The sequence below is a fragment of the Lampetra planeri genome, chromosome 12, assembly GCF_965212315.1.
Source record: "Lampetra planeri chromosome 12, kcLamPlan1.2.h2, whole genome shotgun sequence".
In the NCBI taxonomy this organism is placed as follows: Eukaryota; Metazoa; Chordata; class Hyperoartia; order Petromyzontiformes; family Petromyzontidae; genus Lampetra; species Lampetra planeri.
Window position 1 is genome coordinate 3,686,048 of NC_136118.1, and position 22,208 is coordinate 3,708,255.

General features: G+C 51.3%; 2 protein-coding genes across 2 annotated transcripts; both read right to left on the reverse strand.

Annotated features, from left to right (window-relative positions):
- Positions 1-6,270: 6,270 nt before the first annotated feature.
- LOC144721820 (uncharacterized) lies at positions 6,271-8,480 on the reverse strand. The gene is made up of 2 exons (XM_078599741.1): positions 8,391-8,480; positions 6,271-7,151 (listed from the first exon to the last, which is right to left on the reverse strand). The coding sequence occupies exons 1-2, from the start codon at positions 8,464-8,466 to the stop codon at positions 6,733-6,735; spliced, it is 495 nt and encodes a 164-aa protein (XP_078455867.1). The 5' UTR covers positions 8,467-8,480; the 3' UTR covers positions 6,271-6,732.
- Positions 8,481-10,577: 2,097 nt separating this feature from the next.
- LOC144721531 (seizure protein 6 homolog) lies at positions 10,578-21,378 on the reverse strand. Its single transcript, XM_078599209.1, has 10 exons — positions 21,303-21,378; positions 20,548-20,608; positions 19,089-19,216; positions 17,704-17,950; positions 17,068-17,145; positions 16,348-16,533; positions 15,481-15,561; positions 14,667-14,846; positions 11,401-11,506; positions 10,578-11,171 (listed from the first exon to the last, which is right to left on the reverse strand). The coding sequence occupies exons 1-10, from the start codon at positions 21,306-21,308 to the stop codon at positions 11,126-11,128; spliced, it is 1,119 nt and encodes a 372-aa protein (XP_078455335.1). The 5' UTR covers positions 21,309-21,378; the 3' UTR covers positions 10,578-11,125.
- Positions 21,379-22,208: the final 830 nt, after the last annotated feature.

Below are 22,208 nucleotides of genomic sequence, written 5' to 3' on the forward strand. Positions count from 1 at the left end.
GTAGCTACTACAAGTGCAGCTACTTGTGCTACGAGGATAATCCGGCACTGGCCCTACCCCTACCCCCAGGAGGCTTCGCTCATTTCGCGGATCGCGTGGGCCTGGAACGGTCTCTCGGACTCGCTCGCGTCAATTACAAATCTCCGCATTTCCTCCGTCTCGTGCCAATTGGGGCGTGACTCGCAATCACGGCCGTAGCTTAAGAGGCCAAATTGTCGCCGTCTGTCAGCCGGATGGCAAAAGGAGCAAGCGCTCGTTGGGCGGACACGGAGGAGCAGCAGCAACAACAACAATAACAGCAACAACAACAGCAACAACAAACAGCCACCACCGACGTCTCGCAATCAACTCGAAGCAATTGCAGCGTGAGGGAGGGACAGCAATGAGCGCACGTGTGGTTTGACCGGTAACGAACTCGCTTGGGATAATTCTGCACCGCAGCTGATGGCCCCCCTCTTCCCCCCAGCACGCGGTTAAGAGGTTACATTTGCACAATCATCGGCGGGCGGGCGTCGCTGGTGATTTCGAACGGGGTCGTGACCTCGGAAACATTAAGTGAACCCGCGTTCACCCCAGGGAGAGAGAGATGAGAGAGACACACACTCACGCACACACACGCGCACGCACACTTCGTAGGTGTTGGGCGACGAGAGAACGGTGGCTGCTGCTGTCGCTGTGTTTGTAAAGTCCGCTGAGTGGCGGTGTTTATCTCGGCGCCGCAATCAGAGTGAGCGGCGAGCGTTTTTTTACTTTTTGTGTTCGTTTGTTTGTGTGCGCGCGCGCGCTCAAGAGCTTTCCGCTAAATTGCCGCCGTTAAAATTAAACATTTTCATCACTCCGCCTGTCTTCCCCACGCGTGTCCACGTGTTGGGAGGTCGCGTTCACCGCACGGACGGGGGAGAGTAGGGGAGGGTGTTGGGAGGAAGAATAAGTAAGGGGGGGTGGACGGGAGCATCTAAAACCCCCTAATGATCCCAGTTGAAGGGGCACTTTGTGGGATACGTCACGTGCTGTGAGCGCGGGTCATAGCGATCATTGTCGCCGTCAGCAATAGCATCAGAAGCAGCAACATCATCATCAACAGCAGTAGTATCAGTCCGATAAGCTGCAGGATCATGATTATTGTTATTATCAGCAGCAGAATCGTATCATCAGCAGCAGCAGCAGTACAGGCATCATCAGCAAAACGCATATCATAATCATTATCAGAAAAAAAATATGATTATCATTAGCAGTCGCATCAGCAGCATCTTCATCCACATCAGTACCAGCAGCAGCATCGGCGGTAGCATCATGGGCCGTGGTCTCTTGCTGCTGGATGAAGACCTCCCCGTACCAACGGCACCCCGTTCTCGCTCCTGGGATGCCACAATTCATCTCGATCCTGCAGATCTCATTGGTCCACCCCCACGCATCCTCTGCCGGACTTTAGCTGCCCTCCGTCACCAGTCTCGGCCATCGTCCGTCGTCACATCGAGCCATGACGCGTCCTGCCCAAACCCGCTTATTTTTATGACGCGCTTTTATTTAACTCGCTTCGTCTGTTGTATCCTCAAAAAAGCAATCTTGTAACTCAATTTTCACACACTTCCCAATGTCCGATCGACTGCAAACTTCGTATAGGTATGTCATACTGATGACAACACGATATTCTATCATAAAAAAAAATCCAAAACATATTTTTTTAACTTTTTACACGCTTTTATTGAACTTACTGTATGTGTTGTAGTTTCCAAAAATCTTGTAACTCAGTTTCAACCGTATTCCCAATGTCGTATCGGCTGCAAACTTGGTATAGGTGTGTCATACTGATGACAACACTATATTCTATCATTGAAAATTTTAAATATATATGTTTAAACAATCTTTTTTTACGGCTCTAATTGTTGACGCTCAACTCACGTTGCCTGTCAATCACCACGGGGTCCCTGACGTAACGGCAAGCCTCGGGGAGCCACGCCGAGGGGCGGGGGATGTGGAAGGAGGGGAGGGGCGATGGGGGAAGGGGGCAGGGGTAGGGGCAGCTCGGACAGTACATTTCATTAAAGCGTGTATAAATAAAAACGTATTTTAAATATTTTATTTCGTTTTTGTTGTAACAGGCAATATGAGCTTCTGTGTGCATGTTCTCTGATGCGTGTGGTTCCTCTCTCTCTCTCGCAGTGTTTTTCAGATGCGCTTCTGTGGCCGTCTGGAACGCTCATCCGATATTCGGACGCCATTGGAGCTATGCACTTTTAAATCTAGAATTAACACTAATTTTGATTCGAAGCTTTCGTGACTGCAGGAATCCATACTCTTTGGTTCTTTCGGTAAAGTCACGTAGGTATAAAATATAAAAATTATTGTATAAAATAATATAAAAATTATTGTATACCTACGTGGCTTTACCGAAAGAACCAAAGAGTGAAACTAATTTCTTTAGAACTGCTTTTAGCGTTTAGTTTGTTGTCCTTCTCCCGCACCTCCGATTAGCACGGTTGGCTGTGTACGGTGCGACAAAAGTTCAACATACATGCATGCACCCATCGCTGCGTATTTGCATACATTACAGGCTGTTTCATTGTATGCATCAACATTCATGATTCTGGGCCTAATGGCATATAATGTTAGAATAAAACTCGTCGTATTAAATCACAATGGTATGTGCTTTCCTTTATCCGATTAGCACAGCTGACAACGTACACACACATCGATACATACTCATACTTATGTAAATTAATTTTGCCAGTGAAAAGGGAGTTCTGTTTTCAGTGTGGTCGAAAGTAACTTCCACCCCCTTTGTAAATCCACTGTTAGATTAAAGCCTTCCCACACCGGGATGATCCTTGGAATTGTTTGACCATACTTCACCACGCTGGTCACTATGCGGATGAGCGATGGGCAGGAAACATGCCCGGTACAGATGTAATAAATGACTTCGCCACACACTGCTTGGTCTCCGTCACTCTTTATTCTGGTTGACACTCGCACTCCGCTGGTCCCGAGAGCGGACCAGCTGCTCCTCGCGCGCGCCCCGCACGCGCTTCCTTGTCAGTCTTTTCGCTCCCTCCGCTCCGCACACTGCTGGCCGACGGTGTGCCGAAGCTCCTCCAGCCACGTGGCTGTGGCGTGGATCCCCTCCGGCCACCCAACGTGGTCCAGCTTCGTGACTCTCCCAACTGACCCGGAGCCCTTCCGGGCTCCCCCCTATATCCCCTTCACCACGTGATCTTGTCTCCTCCCTCTCACCACGCCCTTCACCGAACCTTCCAAATCCCGACCTCCGCATAGCACCTTGCTGGCTCCGCCTTTAGGTTCCGCCCCCACTCACCTCGCTTCCGATTGTACCCGAGGTGAGCTACGGACCTTCACATACGTCCCCATACTGGGCTCCGCCCCCCAGTACCCTGGGCCGTGTGATTGGCCCAGAGCCCAGCAGCAAACCCCGCTTACGCTCGCATTACACAGATATCGCTCGCCACTTACATCAGCCGTGTCAGGGGATCGAACTTAGGCAGCCTTGTTCAGAGCGTAATGCACTCCCCGCTGCGTAACGAAATCTAGCAACAACTTATAATCCAGTCTCCCTTATCAGGTTGTAATCTATCTTACCCTGGGGATATCTTGCAAATTGATTGAATAGGCGACGTTTTGGGTAATGGGCCTTCATCAGATCACTCTACCTCACTGCCCACGTCGCCTATTTTTGTATTTTATTTTGAGGTCACGATTTTATTGACGAAGTAGTTGAGTTTATTTAGTGGGGTTTCCTTTGTGCTTGTGCACTACCGCCAATACAGTACCACCAAATATGTTGCAAATGAATGCTTCCCTTTCCCACTCCTTTGGCGGCTCGGCATTGGTACCCAACGAAGGAATAACCCTCACACACAGTCACCAGAATCACCTCGAAACTGGAATCCCGTGGGCCTGGAATGTCGGTCCCACGTGACCTTTCACGTCCACTCAGTGGGTTGTGATTCTCACGGATTTCCGACTGACAAAGAAATCCCTTTGTTTTGGTTGGAGATCCGGACAACTCGGGTTGCACCACAGAGACAAAGAGCCACCCCGCGTAGCTTTAACAAAACTTTTGGGGCAAGTGCTGTTAGCGAACATCTATGAAGGCCTGCGCGGTACACGATGGTGGAGGTAGCACCACGCCCGGCCCCCTTTGTCTCCCTCGTGAGGTTGTTTACACATCACACCAGGTACTCATTTGAGGCTGAGTCCACCTAGGGGAGGCCCAGGAATGGTTCAGATAATCGTCATCGGTGTTGGTGGCCGTGAGCGGGAATCATACTCAGGTTCCCACTGCTGGTAGCGTAGCGCGCTAACCGCTGCACCACCGCTCATACACACTCACGCACGAACCACAACCACGGCCACATATACTCTGTGAGCACAATTATTTATTGTATACTGCTGTACGTTATCATAGCAAATATCAAAACCATGCATGTACATATGACTGATTAAATGCTCATAGTTTGATCACGAACACAATCGAAACAATACCATCCAACAGCGACAACGTTTACAGACTCACCCATCAATAAATCAACAACCAACCACTTGAGTGAATCTCCCCCCCCCCCCTTAACTTAGCATGCGTTAAGTATCAATCGAAGGAAAATGTTCACTTACGTATTTAATGCAAGCCACTCACTCCATCTCCGGCTCCCATTGTCTCTACTTGGCCATAGTCAGAAAGAAAGCCAATCTACCTTTCTGGACTCTCTCTCTATGTGCTGTGAAGAAGAGCCATTACCCGAAACGTAGATTATTATGTTTTGTTTCGCTATTGTCAGGGGTACTACTCCTGTGATTTACCCCACAGGCAATTCGACATGTTGCCAATCTGAGCTACGATTCTGAATGAATAATCGTATGAATATATTTTTAAATACGTACACTAATTTATAAAGCCTGTCTTCGCCAGCCAAAAGTTTTCAATAAATATAATAATGAACCTGATATGATTTTTTTTATAAAGATTTATCTAATATCAGACACTAACAACTACTGCAAAAATTTGTATTTTTTCCATAAAAAACACAAATATTGTTGACGACTTAATTCAACTTCTTATATTTAAACACGTATCCATCGGAAACCGCTCAATTAAAATATTGTGCTTTTATTAGAAAGAAAAAAAGGTATGAACGTAATCCTCTGTGAGGTGAAGCTCCTATCTTTTATCGTTTTCTAATGATTCAAATTTGTACATCATAAAATGCATATTTTTTGTTTAAAACCGTTTGAATCCGAAATATCTAAAACTTAATAAAAGATAGAACAATGGTTGTCGCTTTAATTTTATTCGCTGTTTAACGCTATATCAAACGAAAACAAAACCGCAATGTCATATTTTGAACGGCTTCTGAATGCCACCAGGCACAAACATGTTCATGTGGCACCTGAACATCGAGATTTGTGGGCCTTAAAATGAAAAATCTCGGATTTTCAGATTTTTTCTGTAGTTTGTGTCCTAAAAGCTACCTCTGCACTAAATTTCTGATTTCTACCCTGTCGGCAAGTGCCCTCGAGGTGTTTGAGACATACAGATTAAGGCGTTTGTTGACGTCGATCGAGAACACCGTGGTAGATGTAGCGCCTCTAGTGGCGGCAGAGGGGCACCGCCAAACAATGTCACACCATGTGCCACGCATGCACCTATGTTGAACTTCTTTCACACCGTACGTAGCCAAATCCCGATGATTTAAAAGGTGGCTCCTCTGCTGCGAGGATGACCGAAGTTCGCGTGATGGCACAATAGAAACGGACATCCCCACAATTACTTATTTTCGCAGCGAGGGTTTGATTAGAAGGTCCTTACTTTCTATGGGTTTCAACCACACGTGGACGGGGGGGTTCATATTAATTCCGGCTCGTAAGTGACCAGCGGTGCTCTCGATCAGCCATGTACACACCACAGCGACGTGGATAACGGGGGGGGGCCTTGATGCATACGCGCACAGCGATGATATACATGTTCAATCGTGATTTGAAGCTTTCGTGACTGCAGGAATCCATACTCTTTGGTTCTTTCGGCAAAGTCACGTCGGTAGAAAAATAATCGATCACGACGTTTCGATCGCAACACAAGCAATCGTCATCAGTCTGGGACAACCACAGCAGTTTTTTCTTGCAGTTTTGTCTTACGTGACTTGACCGAAAGAACCAAAGGATATGCATGTTGTTGCGTTTTACAGATACCCATCGTAATTTATTGTGCGTTCATTAACCCGCCCCCCCCCCCCGACTTCGCGCAACAAGAGCTCGCAAGTGAAGTCATAACATCTACCCCTCTATTGAAGGAAGGAAACAGGAGGATGTCTCTACAAATCTGGCTGTCGCCTGATGAAGCTAGTTGTAATTACTGGCGAAACGTCGTACTCAGATTGGAAATGTCGCGGCTTTGCTCTCCAACGCTCCCAGTGTGCTGTACTCGTGACGAATTGGCCACGTTCTGTTTACGTGACAACCCTTATTAGATGGCTGTGTCGGGTGGTAGCGTGTTTAACTACACACTGATATATTTACGCGATCTCACCCCCCCCCCCAAAAACCCCTCTATTATGTATAAAACAAATATGTTGGAGCTCCCCGTCCCTTCATTTCGAACGCGTAACACCATCACGCCATCGCGTGCGACTCCACGTTGCCATCGCGAACGAGCGAGTGAGCAAAATTTGACGGCGGTGGCCTCGCGCGGTAAGTCGCCTTAGCACGTGGCGCGTGTGTCAGCTACTCGGCGTGCGCTCCCGAGACGGGCATCATCTGTGTGGCGCTGCGCTTCCCGGCACGGAACCACCACAGGTGACGGGGGAAGGGGCGACGAGGCTGGGCGCCGGACGACTGCGCGGCGGTGGACACCTCATCATCACCCGCGTCACCCCGCCGGCGTGACGCGTCCCGCCGGCCGTAGCGGAACCACCACGTGGAAAGCAGCGGCGCCACGGGAGGTTTGCGGGACGAGGGGCGACGAGGAGGAGATGATGACGATGTTGTTGTTGTTGATGACGACGATGATGACGAACCCCCCAACCGTTTCGCCGCGTCCCACGGATTGCCCCGCGGGGTCCGGGGCTGGACCTCGTCGTCCGTGGCGGGCGCGAGAGCCCTCTTCTCGTCGTCCACATCCTCGAACTCGCTCCATGAGTGTTCTGCCGCGGGGAGGAACACAACGGTGATGGCGTCAAACTCACACCCCCCCCCCCCCGACCTCCGCACCAAAATCGCTGTAAACCTCGCCACCCGAGTTTGACTCCCGACCAAGGCTAACGACGTCAGTGCAAAGTGATGTCAGACTCGGCTGCGCGCTCCTCCTCCAACCTCCACATCTCTCCGCCTTCCCCCTCTCCAATTTATAACAACGCGCACTGACCAGCGTGGAGAAGTATGGTTAAAACAATAACGGCAACAACAACACCCCAATGAGCACCTTTACCCATTGTTTGTATTGAGAATGGTTGCGGGGGCCCGGGGCAGTTGCACCGCCTGCACACCCGATGGCTACGCCCTCTCGCCGTGATCGCCGACGCGTGGAGCTGCCAGCAACCCGCTGCTGCAAGGGCTGCGGTGTCGAGGCACGTTAATGGCAGTAGAGCACGTGGCCTCGTCGACTCGAGTAGCGTGAATTTCGTGTAGCCGATAGTCGAGTGGTACCCCCCCACCCACCTCCCCTCCAAAGCATGTACGGTGGGTTTACTCCGAGTGCTCCGCACACAAAGCACTCTCCCTCTCTGCCCCATCTGTGTACTGTGAAGAAGGGCTATTGGGTTCGAAGGGAATCTAACCCAGGTCGCTAGGATCGGAGCGCGGTTGTGCGAACTTCCACTGTTGGTGCCCCACGCACAGAGAGACGATCGGTAGAAGTGCTGTCTCCATTCCCAGCAACGGCTAACATCAGTGGCGAGCGACGGCTAAACCGGTGCTGGTGGTGCGCTGTGTAAACGTCAACAACACGGGGGGAGACAAAGGCGGCCGAGACCTAATCGTGCGCTGTGGCGGTCTTGAAAAAGGAACATTAACACTAATAAAGATGAAATATCTCCCGTGTAGCCTGAACAGACTCTTGGGGCAAGTGCTGTTAGCGAGCACCTATGAAGGCCGGCACGGCACACGAGGGGGTGGGTGGCCAACACCACGCCCAGCCTCCTTTGTCTCCCCAGTGGCGATGTTTTGCACGCCGCACCAGGAACTCATCGGTGCTTGAGTCGACCTCGGACCGATTCAGATGTCGTCAGTGGCGTTGGTGTCCGTGACCGTGAATCGAACCCGGGTACGTCGGGGTTCGTAGCGCAGCGCTCTAACCGCCACGCTACCGCCTCCCCTCACCTGTACACACACAGCACCCGTGCCTGCTACAGGTGTTGTGTTGTTGTTGTTGCACGGAGCAGTACCTGTGGTGTTGGTCGCGCGCACCTGGCAGGCGATGATTGCCAGCAGCACTCCGAGCACGCGGGTCGCACCCCCCATGGCGAGCGACTCCCTCCACGGCTCCCCTCTGCGCTCGCGAGCCGCGTCCCCTTTATACCCCCCACCCCCACACACTCAGGCGCGTCACGTGACGCCCAGTCGCGTGCGCGTGCTCCCCCCGCGTGCTTCGGCGGGGAGCGGTGGCGCAGTGGTTGGCGCACTGCGCTTACGAACCCGGCGATCCGCGTTCGAGTCCCGCTCACGCAATCAAAAACGGTGGTGAATATTTGGACCGGTTATGGACCGCCCCTACGTCGATTCAGCCATAAATGAGTATCTGGTGTGGAGTTTACACATCGCCAGTAGGGAGACAAAGGCGGCCGGGCGTGGTGCTGGCCACCCACCCCCTCGTGTGCTGTTCCGGTCTTCATTGGTACTCACTAACAGCACTTGCCACTACAGTCTGTTCAGGCTACACGGGAGATCTTTGTCTTTGTTCGTGTGTATGTGAGCTCCGCGTGTGTGTGTGGCGATCTGCGTGTGAAGGCGGGGAGCATATACATTGGTGCAAAGTACAGCAAACAATTAATTAAGCTTCACATAGCATTAGAAACACACGTTTTATGTGGTAAAAATTAACACTTCTCACACCATGTGGTGAAATCGTATAAACACTGCATCAAAACCACAAACACAGGCGCAAAAACACACACACACACAAAGGAAACCCCGCATCGGTACAATTAACATAATTAACTGAAAATCATCAGATTAAGACTCAACATTGGACTCGGGCGACGTTAAGTTGATGATGACTTTTCGGTGAAAAAACGGGCGGATAATGATGATGACATTGACATATCGGTGAATTCACGCGTAATATACTTTTCATGATGGGTTTAGGTGCGTTCCCTTTCACCCCCCCCACCTCCAGCCAGTAGAGGCGGCTACATTCAGCACAATGTCATATCATACTACGTGAGACAACAGTTTATTTTTCTGGTTGGCTGGTTGGGCCAGACGTCAGGTGCGGAGGGAGAGACGGGCGGATGGACGGATGGTTACGTCCAATGGATGTGCGATCTGCTAGTTTGTATTAAGACATATACAGAAACATTGATTCTGGAACGGTATCACAATTGCGATTATTTAAATAAACCAACACTCGTCTTGAAACATACAAATCCGGAGTGCGAGTCTGCGTGCTCCGTGCGCGTGTTTTGGTTGTTGTTGTTGTTGCTGCTGCTGTGTAATGAGGCGCTGTCCGTGGTGTTTGTGTTGTTGTTGTTGTTGTGTGTAGTGAAGCGCTGTCCGTGGTATTTGTGTTGTTGTTGTTGTTGTTGTGTGTAGCGAGGCGCTGTCCGTGGTGTTTGTGTTGTTGTTGTTGTTGTGTGTAGCGAGGCGCTGTCCGTGGTGTTTGTGTTGTTGTTGTTGTTGTTGTGTGTAGTGAAGCGCTGTCCGTGGTGTTTGTGTTGTTGTTGTGTGTAGCGAGGCGCTGTCCGTGGTGTTTGTGTTATTGTTGTTGTGTGTAGCGAGGCGCTGTCCGTGGTGTTTGTGTTGTTGTTGTTGTTGTGTGTAGCGAGGCGCTGTCCGTGGTGTTTGTGTTGTTGTTGTTGTTGTTGTGTGTAGTGAAGCGCTGTTCGTGGTGTTTGTGTTGTTGTTGTTGTTGTTGTTGTGTGTAGCGAGGCGCTGTCCGTGGTGTTTGTGTTGTTGTTGTTGTTGTTGTGTGTAGCGAGGCGCTGTCCGTGGTGTTTGTGTTGTTGTTGTTGTGTGTAGCGAGGCGCTGTCCGTAGTGTTTGTGTTGTTGTTGTTGTTGTTGTGTGTAGTGAAGCGCTGTCCGTGGTGTTTGTGTTGTTGTTGTTGTTGTGTGTAGCGAGGCGCTGTCCGTGGTGTTTGTGTTGTTGTTGTTGTGTGTAGCGAGGCGCTGTCCGTGGTGTTTGTGTTGTTGTTCTTGTTGTTGTGTGTAGCGAAGCGCTGTCCGTGGTGTTTGTGTTGTTGTTGTTGTGTGTAGCGAGGCGCTGTCCGTGGTGTTTGTGTTGTTGTTGTTGTTGTGTGTAGCGAGGCGCTGTCCGTGGTGTTTGTGTTGTTGTTGTTGTTGTGTGTAGTGAGGCGCTGTCCGTGGTGTTTGTGTTGTTGTTGTGTGTAGTGAGGCGCTGTCCGTGGTGTTTGTGTTGTTGTTGTTGTTGTTGTGTGTAGCGAGGCGCTGTCCAGGGTATTTGTGTTGTTGTTGTTGTGTGTAGCGAGGCGCTGTCCGTGGTGTTTGTGTTGTTGTTGTTGTGTGTAGTGAGGCGCTGTCCGTGGTGTTTGTGTTGTTGTTGTGTGTAGTGAGGCGCTGTCCGTGGTGTTTGTGTTGTTGTTGTTGTTGTGTGTAGCGAGGCGCTGTCCAGGGTATTTGTGTTGTTGTTGTTGTGTGTAGCGAGGCGCTGTCCAGGGTATTTGTTGTTGTGTTTAGTGCGGCACTGTCCAGGGTATTTGTTGTTGTTGTGTTTAGTGCGGCGCTGTCCAGAGTATTTGTTGTTGTTGTTGTGTTTAGTGCGACGCTGTCCAGGGTATTGGTTGTTGTTGTGTTTAGTGCGGCGCTGTCCAGGGTATTTGTTGTTGATGTGTTTAGTGCGGCGCTGTCCAGGGTATTTGTTGTTGTTGTGTGTAGTGAGGCGCTGTCCAAGGTATTTGTGTTGTTGTTGTGTGTAGTGAGGCGCCCTCCATGGAGATTGTGGTGTTACAGAGTCATCTTCGGATGGTCGTCAGACGCTACTTTTCTGGAGCTGAAAAGTGAAAGAAGGCACGAATGTTAACCCGTCAATGGACAGAGACGGCGCGGTTCAGTGCTAAACGCCCATTCACAAAACTGACCGAACATCGCAATTCAGGGCACTCGTGAAAGACAGTCTTAGCAGTCGCCTCATCACCGCACTCATCTAACCACACCACACTCGTCTCACTACCGCACTCCTGTCATCACCCCACTCGGTTTAACCACGGCACTCATCTCACCGTCGTGCGAGGGCGAAGGACACGAGCAGAACCACGGCGCCTCCGGCCACGCAGCCCGCGGCGATCAGAGCCGAGGCCCAGAGCGGGGACAGCGACATCCCGACCCCTGCGAGTGCGTAGAGCCCCGGGTCACATCCGCACACACATCACCGCCATCAGCAGATTCGCCACCAGCAGCAGAATCACCAGCATCAGCAGAATCACCACCACCATCAGTGGAATCATCACCACCATCAGCAGAATCACCACCATCAGCAGAATCACCACCACCATCAGCAGAATCACCACCATCAGCAGAATCACCACCACCATCAGCGGAATCATCACCACCATCAGCAGAATCACCACCACCATCAGCAGAATCACCACCATCAGCGGAATCATCACCACCATCAGCAGAATCACCACCACGATCAGCAGAATCACCACCACCATCAGCAGAATCACCACCACCATCAGCAGAATCACCACCACCATCAGCGGAATCATCACCACCATCAGCAGAATCACCACCACCATCAGCAGAATCACCACCACCATCAGCGGAATCACCACCACCATCAGCGGAATCACCACCACCATCAGCGGAATCATCACCACCATCAGCAGAATCACCACCACCATCAGCAGAATCACCACCACCATCAGCGGAATCACCACCACCATCAGCAGAATCACTACCACCATCAGCGGAATCATCACCACCATCAGCAGAATCATCACCACCATCAGCAGAATCACCACCACCATCAGCGGAATCACCACCACCATCAGCAGAATCACCACCACCATCAGCGGAATCACCACCACCATCAGCAGAATCACTACCACCATCAGCGGAATTATCACCACCATCAGCAGAATCACCACCACCATCAGCAGAATCACCACCATCAGCGGAATCACCACCACCATCAGCAGAATCACCACCACCATCAGCAGAATCATCACCACCATCAGCGGAATCATCACCACCATCAGCGGAATCACCACCACCATCAGCAGAATCACTACCACCATCAGCGGAATCATCACCACCATCAGCAGAATCATCACCACCATCAGTGGAATCACCACCACCATCAGCAGAATGACCACCACCATCAGCAGAATCACCACCACCATCAGCGGAATCATCACCACCATCAGCAGAATCACCACCACCATCAGCGGAATCATCACCACCATCAGCAGAATCACCACCACCATCAGCGGAATCATCACCACCATCAGCAGAATCACCACCATCAGCGGAATCATCACCACCATCAGCAGAATCACCACCACCATCAGCAGAATCACCACCACCATCAGCAGAATCACCACCACCATCAGCGGAATCATCACCACCATCAGCGGAATCACCACCACCATCAGCAGAATCACCACCACCATCAGCGGAATCACCACCACCATCAGCGGAATCACCACCACCATCAGCAGAATCACTACCACCATCAGCGGAATCATCACCACCATCAGCAGAATCATCACCACCATCAGTGGAATCACCACCACCATCAGCAGAATGACCACCACCATCAGCAGAATCACCACCACCATCAGCGGAATCATCACCACCATCAGCAGAATCACCACCATCAGCGGATTCATCACCACCATCAGTAGAATCACCACCACCATCAGCAGAATCACCACCACCATCAGCGGAATCACCACCACCATCAGCAGAATCACCACCACCATCAGCGGAATCATCACCACCATCAGCAGAATCACCACCACCATCAGTGGAATCATCACCACCATCAGCAGAATCACCACCATCAGCAGAATCACCACCATCAGCAGAATCACCACCACCATCAGCGGAATCATCACCACCATCAACAGAATCACCACCATCATCAGCAGAATCACCACCATCAGCGGAATCACCACCATCAGCGGAATCACCACCACCATCAGCAGAATCACCACCATCAGCAGAATCACCACCACCATCAGCAGAATCACCACCACCATCAGCAGAATCACCACCACCATCAGCGGAATCATCACCACCATCAGTAGAATCACCACCACCATCAGCAGAATCACCACCACCATCAGCAGAATCACCACCACCATCAGCAGAATCACCACCACCATCAGCGGAATCATCACCACCATCAGCAGAATCACCACCACCATCAGCAGAATCACCACCACCATCAGCGGAATCACCACCACCATCAGCAGAATCACTACCACCATCAGCGGAATCATCACCACCATCAGCAGAATCATCACCACCATCAGCAGAATCACCACCACCATCAGCGGAATCACCACCACCATCAGCGGAATCACCACCACCATCAGCGGAATCATCACCACCATCAGCAGAATCATCACCACCATCAGTGGAATCACCACCACCATCAGCAGAATGACCACCACCATCAGCAGAATCACCACCACCATCAGCGGAATCATCACCACCATCAGCAGAATCACCACCACCATCAGCAGAATCACCACCACCATCAGCGGAATCACCACCACCATCAGCGGAATCACCACCACCATCAGCAGAATCACTACCACCATCAGCGGAATCATCACCACCATCAGCAGAATCATCACCACCATCAGCAGAATCACCACCACCATCAGCAGAATCACCACCACCATCAGCGGAATCACCACCACTATCAGCGGAATCACCACCACCATCAGCGGAATCATCACCACCATCAGCAGAATCATCACCACCATCAGTGGAATCACCACCACCATCAGCAGAATGACCACCACCATCAGCAGAATCACCACCACCATCAGCGGAATCATCACCACCATCAGCAGAATCACCACCACCATCAGCAGAATCACCACCACCATCAGCGGAATCATCACCACCATCAGCAGAATCACCACCACCATCAGCGGAATCACCAACACCATCAGCAGAATCACTACCATCACCAAAATCACCACCATCAATAGAAGATAGCAGAAAGATCATAATTATTAACAGCAAACTCATCATCGAAATCAGCAGCAGCAATAACAGCGTCGTCACCCCAGCACCTGAATTGTCATCATGAGCAGCAATAGCACCATTTTAACAGCAGCCGAATCATCTTCGTCGTCGTCGTCATCATCAGTAGCGGCAGTAGCAGTGCAGTAACAACGATGGATGTCGCTGCGTCGCGCGCGTTACGTGAGCACGTGGTCGCGTCACGTGAGCACGTGCGCGCGTCACGTGAGCACGTGGGCGCGTCACGTGGACGCGTCACGTGAGCACGTGGGCGCGTTACGTGAGCACGTGGGAGCCTCGTCCGACCAGCGGCCGCTGTCGAGGCACCGGAGGCTCGTGGCGCCCGTGATGGCGAATCCCGGGAGGCACGAGAATCGGAGCACGTCCCCGGCTCGGAACCTGAGCGAGAGGCCGGGCAGGGGCCCCAACCCGCCCAGAGGCAGACCCGGTTCCGGACAGCCTTCTCTCGCAAGACACACACACAGATCCCTCTATTCACACACACACACTCATCTATTCACACACACACAGACTCATCTATTCACACACACACTCCGCTATTCACACACACCCCTCTATTCACACACACACACAGATCCCTCTATTCACACACACTCCTCTATTCACACAGACTCATCTATTCACACACACACTCTATTCACACACACACTCCTCTATTCACACACACACACACACACCTCTATTCACACACACACACACTCCTCTATTCATACACACACATCCCTCTATTCACACACACGTACAAACTCCTCTATTTACACACACAGATATCTCTATTCACACACACACACATGTCCCTCTAATCACACACAAACATCCCGCTATTGACGCACACTTTCCTCTATATATACACACACACAGATCCCTCTATTCACACACACACACTCCTCTATTCACACACACACAAATCACTCAGTAAAACCCATCGAAGCCGGACTAATCCAGGAATAGGGGGAGGGGGAAACCCCTTTCCAGCTCTGTGAGATTGATTACAAGTGGAGGGCGATATTCCGGCTCACCTGCAACGGTCAATCAACAAGTGGCTGTGACTGCATTGCGATTTGCGAGTTCACCGAGAGAAGCGTTGCCTGCGTTGCTCGCGTTCGTCGGCAGCTCGCTGGACGAAGACGTCTCGGCTCGACTCGTCGTTGTCGCTGAGCGGAAAAGCGAAAGTTACGGCACGTTGACCACCCTTTATTGTTGACTGAAAACGAGCACGTGCGGCAAAAACACACTTTTTCTGGCATAAGGTATTCCAACGGTTTTAAGGTAATTTGGGGTGCTGATTCCAAATCTGGCATCAGTTTTTGTCTATCACATCAGGTTTTTGAGATATTCAATATTGTATTTTAAAAAAAAACTGCAGAAGAAAAATATTAAATAAATGTGGATATCTACATAAAATTATATTATAAACACACTTACCTAAAAATACAGCACCATATTTTAACACTAAACACTGGCCAACAAAAAAACAGTTTTTTCTGGCCTGGACTTTTGCAGCTGTTTTAGACTAATTTCAGGGTGCTGATTCCAAATCTGATCTCAGATTTGCTCTATCGCATCTCATTTTTATGCTATCGGCATACCCCATTTTAATTGATTTTACCCGAAATTAACTCTGTCACTTATGATTGCAAGTTGTTGCGAGTCAGTGACTGCTTTAGTGTTAAAATATGGTGCTGTATTTTTAGGATAGTGCGTTTATAATATCATTTGATGTAAATATCCACATTTATTTAATATTTTTCTTCTGCAGTTTTTATTGAAAATGCAATATTTGATATCTCAAAAACCTGATGTGATAGACAAAAACTGATGCCAGATTTGAAATCAGTACCCAAAAATTACCTTTAAAACAGTTGGAATCCCTTATGCCAGAAAAGTGTGTTGACCAGTGTAATAAAACCCCGCGCACAGACCCGGGTGAGGAATCCAACCTGTCGTGGGTCGTGCGCGGCACACGGGCACGGAGCCGCTCCACCGGCCGCTCGCCTCGCACACCCTGTTGGACGCGCCCACCATGCGGAATCCGGGCCGGCACGCGTACGAGGCCACGCCGCCCACCTCGTAGGAGGTGACCAACAGACGACCGTTGTCCATGTTTTCGAGAGGCTGACATTGACCTGCGTGTGCGTGCGTGTACGCGCGTGTGCGTGTGTGTGTTCGTATGTGTGTGTATGTGCGTGTGTACGCGCGTGTGTGTACGTGTGAGTGCGTGTGTATGTGTGCGCGCGTGCGTGTACGTGTTTGAGTGTGTGTGATCATATGTGTGTGTGCGTGTGTGTACGTGTATGTGTACGTGTGTGTACGTTTGTATGTGTGTACGTGTGTATGATCGTATGTGTGTGTGCGTGTGTGTACGTGTATGTGTACGTGTGTTCGTATGTGTGTGTACGTGCGTGTGTATACGCGCGTGTGTGTACGCGCGTGTGTGTACGTGTGTGTGTGTGTACGTGTGTATGTGTGCGCGCGTGCGTGTACGTGCGTACGTGTGTTCGTATGTGTGGGGGGGGGGGGTGTTCGGGAAACACGTGACACAAAAGCGACGTTTCCACGACCATTGGAAAGTGCCATCGGCACTCGGAGGGTTGAACGCCCAGAGGCGCAGAGCAGACGGGTTCACGAACCCCTTGGCGCGAGTGAGAGCCCCCGGGTACCTGGGGTGGTGGCCGGGGTGGTGGGGGTCGTGGCCAAGGTGGTTGTGGGCAGCGGGGATGTCTGGAGCGGGTCTTCGACTGCGAGGAAGGAGGGAGTGAGGAGTCAACGCGAATCCGCCGGAATCGATTGTGATGCGACCAACAGCACGTGTGGCTACAAACAGAAAGACAAAGATACGGATCCTTCCGTATAGCCTTAGCAGACTGTTGGGGCAAGTGCTGTTAACGAGCACCTTTGAAGGGCCGGCACGGCCACACGAGGGGGTGGGTGGCCAGCACCACGCCCGGCCGCCTTTGTCTCCCCAGTGGCGATTTTTGCACATCGCACCAAGTTACTAATTTGAGGCTGAGTCGACCTAGGGTACGCCCAGGACCGGTTCAGATATTCGTCACGTGTGTTGTTGGCCGTGAACTCGGGTCGCCGGGTTCATAGCGCAGCACGCTAACCGCTACACCACCGCTCCCCACACGATCAACTGCACACCGCCCTTACCCCTCCAGTTAACATTTACCATTACGTTACGACGGTGGCAATGACCATTAAGCTCTTAACAGACTCGTCCGCTCTGCCAGTCCTGCAATGTGATTTGGAAAAAGAGATCCGCGGCAGCACGCGTTGGCGCGCGATGCACCCACCCCAGAAGCCGATTCGAAATCCGCGCAGCTCCACGGACTCGTCGCTGTTGAACTGCAGCGTCATGCGCCCGATCGCCTGCATCTCCGACACTCCGTAGCGCCGCTCGAAGTCCCCGCCGCAGTAGAGGCGAGGCGGACCCGGCGGATTTCCCGCCTCCATGCGCAGTTTGTCGAAGACGCACGCGTCCGACTCCTCCAGCTCGAAGTCAATGACGCTGATGATGACCACGCCGCGTCGGTCCGAGGACTGGTGGAGCGAGAGAGAGAGGACACCCCCCCCGGGGGCGGGGGTGGCGGGGGGGGGCTCCGTTATTGACCGAAGAAGCAGTGGCAGTAGCGGCAGTGTTGGTCTCAGCGTCGTCATCACAGCAGCAGCAGCAGTGGCAGCGTCGACGCCACGGTGGCGAGGAGATGTTAACTACCTCGCCTGGTATACAGGAGGTCGTGGGTTCGATCCCGACCCTGACGCCGGCTGTTGTATATTTTGAGTTTGTGTGTCTCTCTCTCATCATCATCACAGTGGCTAGGAGATGTTAACTACCTCGACTGATATACAGGAGTTCGTGGGTGCGATCCCGACCCTGACGCCTGCTGCTGTATATTTGGAGTTTGCGTGTCTCTCTCGCCGTGGTCGCGTGGCTTTTTCTCCGGGTTCTCCGGATTTTCCCCTCCACATGTAGAAGCATGCGTTTAGAGTATTTTGGCTGCCACAAGAAGTTCAACATATATGTATATATGTTGAACTTCTTTCGCACCGTACGTAGCCAACCGTGCTCATTGGAGGTGCGGGTAGGACAGCAGCCTAAACATAAAACATACGTTCTGGAGAAATTAGTTTTTAAACTTAGATTTAAAAGCACAAAGCTCCAGCCTCTTCCTACTATCAGACAGAAGAGTATTCTAGACGGTCGCAGACGCGCATGTGAAAGCACGCGATGCGGTGCCCGTCTTTGCTCGATGGCCAGCCAAAAGCCTCTGCGAGATGCCAGACAGATGCAATCTATAATAGTCGGGCATTGCACGATACATCGTGGGGCCTGAAAAGAATCACACTTAATAATAACGTATTTCCCGGTGAACATATATATTTTTAATTGGCATATGAATAGTTACCCTGTAAGTGTAACGATCGATATTATTGGTTCTTTCGGTAAAGTGTTTTTCACACCTGATGATGATTGCTTGTGTTGCAGTCGAAACGTTGTGAGAATTGTATTGTTTTATATTTTTTTTATTTTATTGTTTCCCTTCTACGTGACTTTACCGAAAGAACCAAGAAAACGAATCCCTGCAGTCACGGAAGCTTTAAATAAAAACATAACGATCGGGTATAACATTTGAGCCGAGCGATTTCTCCTGATCGGTGTAAAACTCACGACCCGCACCTGAATGACCCAGAGGCAGTTGAGCATGGGCGGGTAGAGTCCCGGGAAGTTGGGCGTCTCGATGATGCCATTGCTGTCCGTGAAGTTCCCTCCGCACGGCGTCTGCGCTCGTGACACGGAGGTCCCAGCTGTGGTACAAGGACACGGAGCCACCACCACAGTGGCTTCGCTGGTCACCTCCCCGTCTTTCCCATATCGATCAATGTAAACTAATTAATTAACCAGATATTGCTTTTTTAATTGACGCAAACATCATATGACAATGTTTCCCGGAATGCCCTCGATCACGCTAAGATTACGGGTCGGTAAGCAAAATAAAACAAGAAGAGACATTTTTTTTCGAATTCGATAAAAAAAAACAACCCATCGATATTTCAAGGAGCCGCAATGGCATGCGAATACGAGACGATCATCGATAAATGACGCGTCACGAAGCAGTCCCCTTAAACAGCCGCATGCGGCTCCGGAACCTAAGGTTGCCGACGTCTGCGCTACATCGTGGAAGCTAAGCAGGGTGTGTTTTTTTGCGCCTGTTATTATTTGCTTGGATCGGTGCTCGGCTGACACCGTGCTCCTATTTAAGTCGGGTGTCGTGGCCAGCTGCTGCTGGGCTCCGTTATCACTCATCAGCAGAGGCCATTTGCAGCAAAAGTGCTCCGAACATTTAATACTGGATGTGGGCCCAATGTCAGTCCAGCAAGCACGCGGAACGTTGGACTAACGTGAGGCTAACGTTGGGTCAACGTTGGTCCAGCGGGTAGGGAGGGCTCGTGAATGAATTGTTCATTTCCTGCGTTAAAGCCCCACGGCCTGGCTCAGTGATTACGGCGCCGTGTTTGTGTCTCGGTCGCATTCGTAGCTTGGAATACGCTCCTACAACACACGTGCTGTGCTGAATAGTGTGTGCGTGTGCCCTGGGTATGCGTGTGTACTGGTCCTGTCGGTCCGCGTACGTCTGTCGGAGAGTGTGCGGAGGGAACACAACGGCAGTGTAGCGGTTAGCGCTACGCTACGAACCCGGCCACCCGAGTTCGATTCCCGCTCACGGTTAACACCAGTGACGTTTATCTGAACCGGTTTTGGGCCTCTCCTAAGTCGACTAAGCCTCAAATGAGTACCTGGTGCGGTGTGTAGTAAACATCGCCACTCGGGAGACAAAGGCGGTCGGGCGTGGTGCTGGCCAGCCACCCCCTCGTGTGCCGTGCCGGCCTTCATAGGTGCTCGCTAACAGCACTTGCCCCAACAGTCTGTTCAAGGCTATACGGGGGATCTTTGGAGGGTACACAATGTTAGTGTAGCGGTTAGCCCACTGCGCTACGAAGCCGGCCACCCGAGTTCGATTCCTGCTCATGGCCAACACCGGTGACGATGATTATCTGAACCGGCCTTTTGGCCTCCCCCAGGAAACAGGATCCCGGGTCGAACCCGTGTGGCACAACTCTCGTGAGGAGCCTCTTACCCGCCAGACAGAAGACAGCCGCTATGAGCGCGATTGTTCCCCGCCGCGACCTCTTCAAGTCCTTGAACAACACAAATCAACATCGTCAGCATCATCATCCAGGGTCAATCCACTGCTGGATGAAGGCCTCTCCAAAGCGTCGTCATCTCTCGCGGCCCTGCGATGTAACTTGTTCACAAAACGCCGCCGCACGAGCTGATCTCATCATTGCATCTCTGCGGGTGGGCGTCCACTCGCGCGTGTTGTTGTGTGTACTGTATGTTGAACTTGTTTCGCACCGTACGTAGCCAAGCGTGCTAATCGCATGTGTGTGATAAGGGCAGCAAACTCCTTTGACTGCCGTTCCGTTGTTAGTCTTGACCAACGGCGATTATCCCGCCCAAAGATGCGCTGATTGTTTTTTTTTATTTTTTATTTAAAGTTACGTAGAATGTTCATGCCGAACTTCGGCAAGTGACAGTGTCAGAGCGGAGTGAGTGGAGACGCACTGCGCTATGAAGCCATCCACCCGAGTTAGATTCCTGTTCCACATTCAACATCAGATGGCTGATAATATCGAACCCAGTCGCGGGGTCTCCTATCCACCAACCCGCACTGACCAGCGTGGTGAAGGTCACGGACAATCCCAAATCCAGAAGTGGACTGGCAATCGGCGCTCAGCATGATGTTGTCGTTGTCGTCGTTGTGTATTCATCGTTCTCCTCGCGATGTACAGCGCTGAGTGTTGCGAGTGAAGTGTCCGTCAGCGCAACTACCTTCATGGGAGATGTGGGGTGACCAGTCGAGGCGCGGGTAGCGGGGTCTGCTCGGGGTTCTCTGCTGATTTTCCGCTGGTCCCCTCCGCATTTAAGGTACCCCCCTCCTCCTCCCCTCGTCGCCTCCCCCAAGACGCACACTTCACCCCTCCGCACGCCCCTGGCCGTGTGAGAGCTCTCCAGGCGCTCTGTGGTCGTGACCGCGCGGCGTTTCCAAGTGCGGTGGTGGATATTTTTAAAAATCTGTGACCATCAATATTTGTCCAACTCCACATCATCACCACCGTCAACATCATCCGCCCACCACTCGTCCTCCTCCTCCATCCACTCCTCCTCCATGATCACAGCATCATCGTCATCATCATCCACCGACTCATTGTCCAGTGTCTTCTCAGGGAAAATCCACCCAATCGTTATCTTCATAATTGCCATCCATTCCTTCTCACTAGTATGAGCATATTTTGATTAATATTTGAAAAAACCGACCGTATTTGATTTGTCTTACATAATATCGAAACCGTATTTCACTAGAACCACGGAATGACATTTTACGTAAAAAAATCATTAGGCAGGCGATATTTATTGAGCAGTGGTAGCAAATTCTTGGTCAGCCGATGTGAACGGGCAAACACAAACGCGCATCATTCCACATTCACCCGCGTATTCACGAGAATCCAATCCAATTCGAAGGCAAACTCCGACACGCGTTACACACTTCCATTGTGACGTCAACGCCCAGTGACTTGACGCGACCCTCAGTCATGTTCTATCCACTGCCGGATGAAGGCGTCCCCGCGACCGCCACAATCCAAGCGCTGCTGCGTTCCCGCGAGCTCGCCCTCGCGCTCCATCTCCACCCACGGCGCCTCCTCCCTGGCGCTCTATCGCTAAGCAACCAAAAAAGTT

Coding starts and splice junctions, on each gene's coding strand:
- LOC144721820 (XM_078599741.1), bottom strand. CDS start 8,466: ATGGGGGGTGCGACCCGCGTGCTCGGAGTGCTGCTGGCAATCATCGCC. Junction 7,152..8,390: donor GCGCGCGACCAACACCACAG/GTACTGCTCCGT, acceptor TCCCCGCGGCAG/AACACTCATGGAGCGAGTTC.
- LOC144721531 (XM_078599209.1), bottom strand. Junction 14,847..15,480: donor CGCAGGCAACGCTTCTCTCG/GTGAACTCGCAA, acceptor TTGCGAGAGAAG/GCTGTCCGGAACCGGGTCTG. Junction 11,172..11,400: donor TCCTTCGCCCTCGCACGACG/GTGAGATGAGTG, acceptor TTCACTTTTCAG/CTCCAGAAAAGTAGCGTCTG.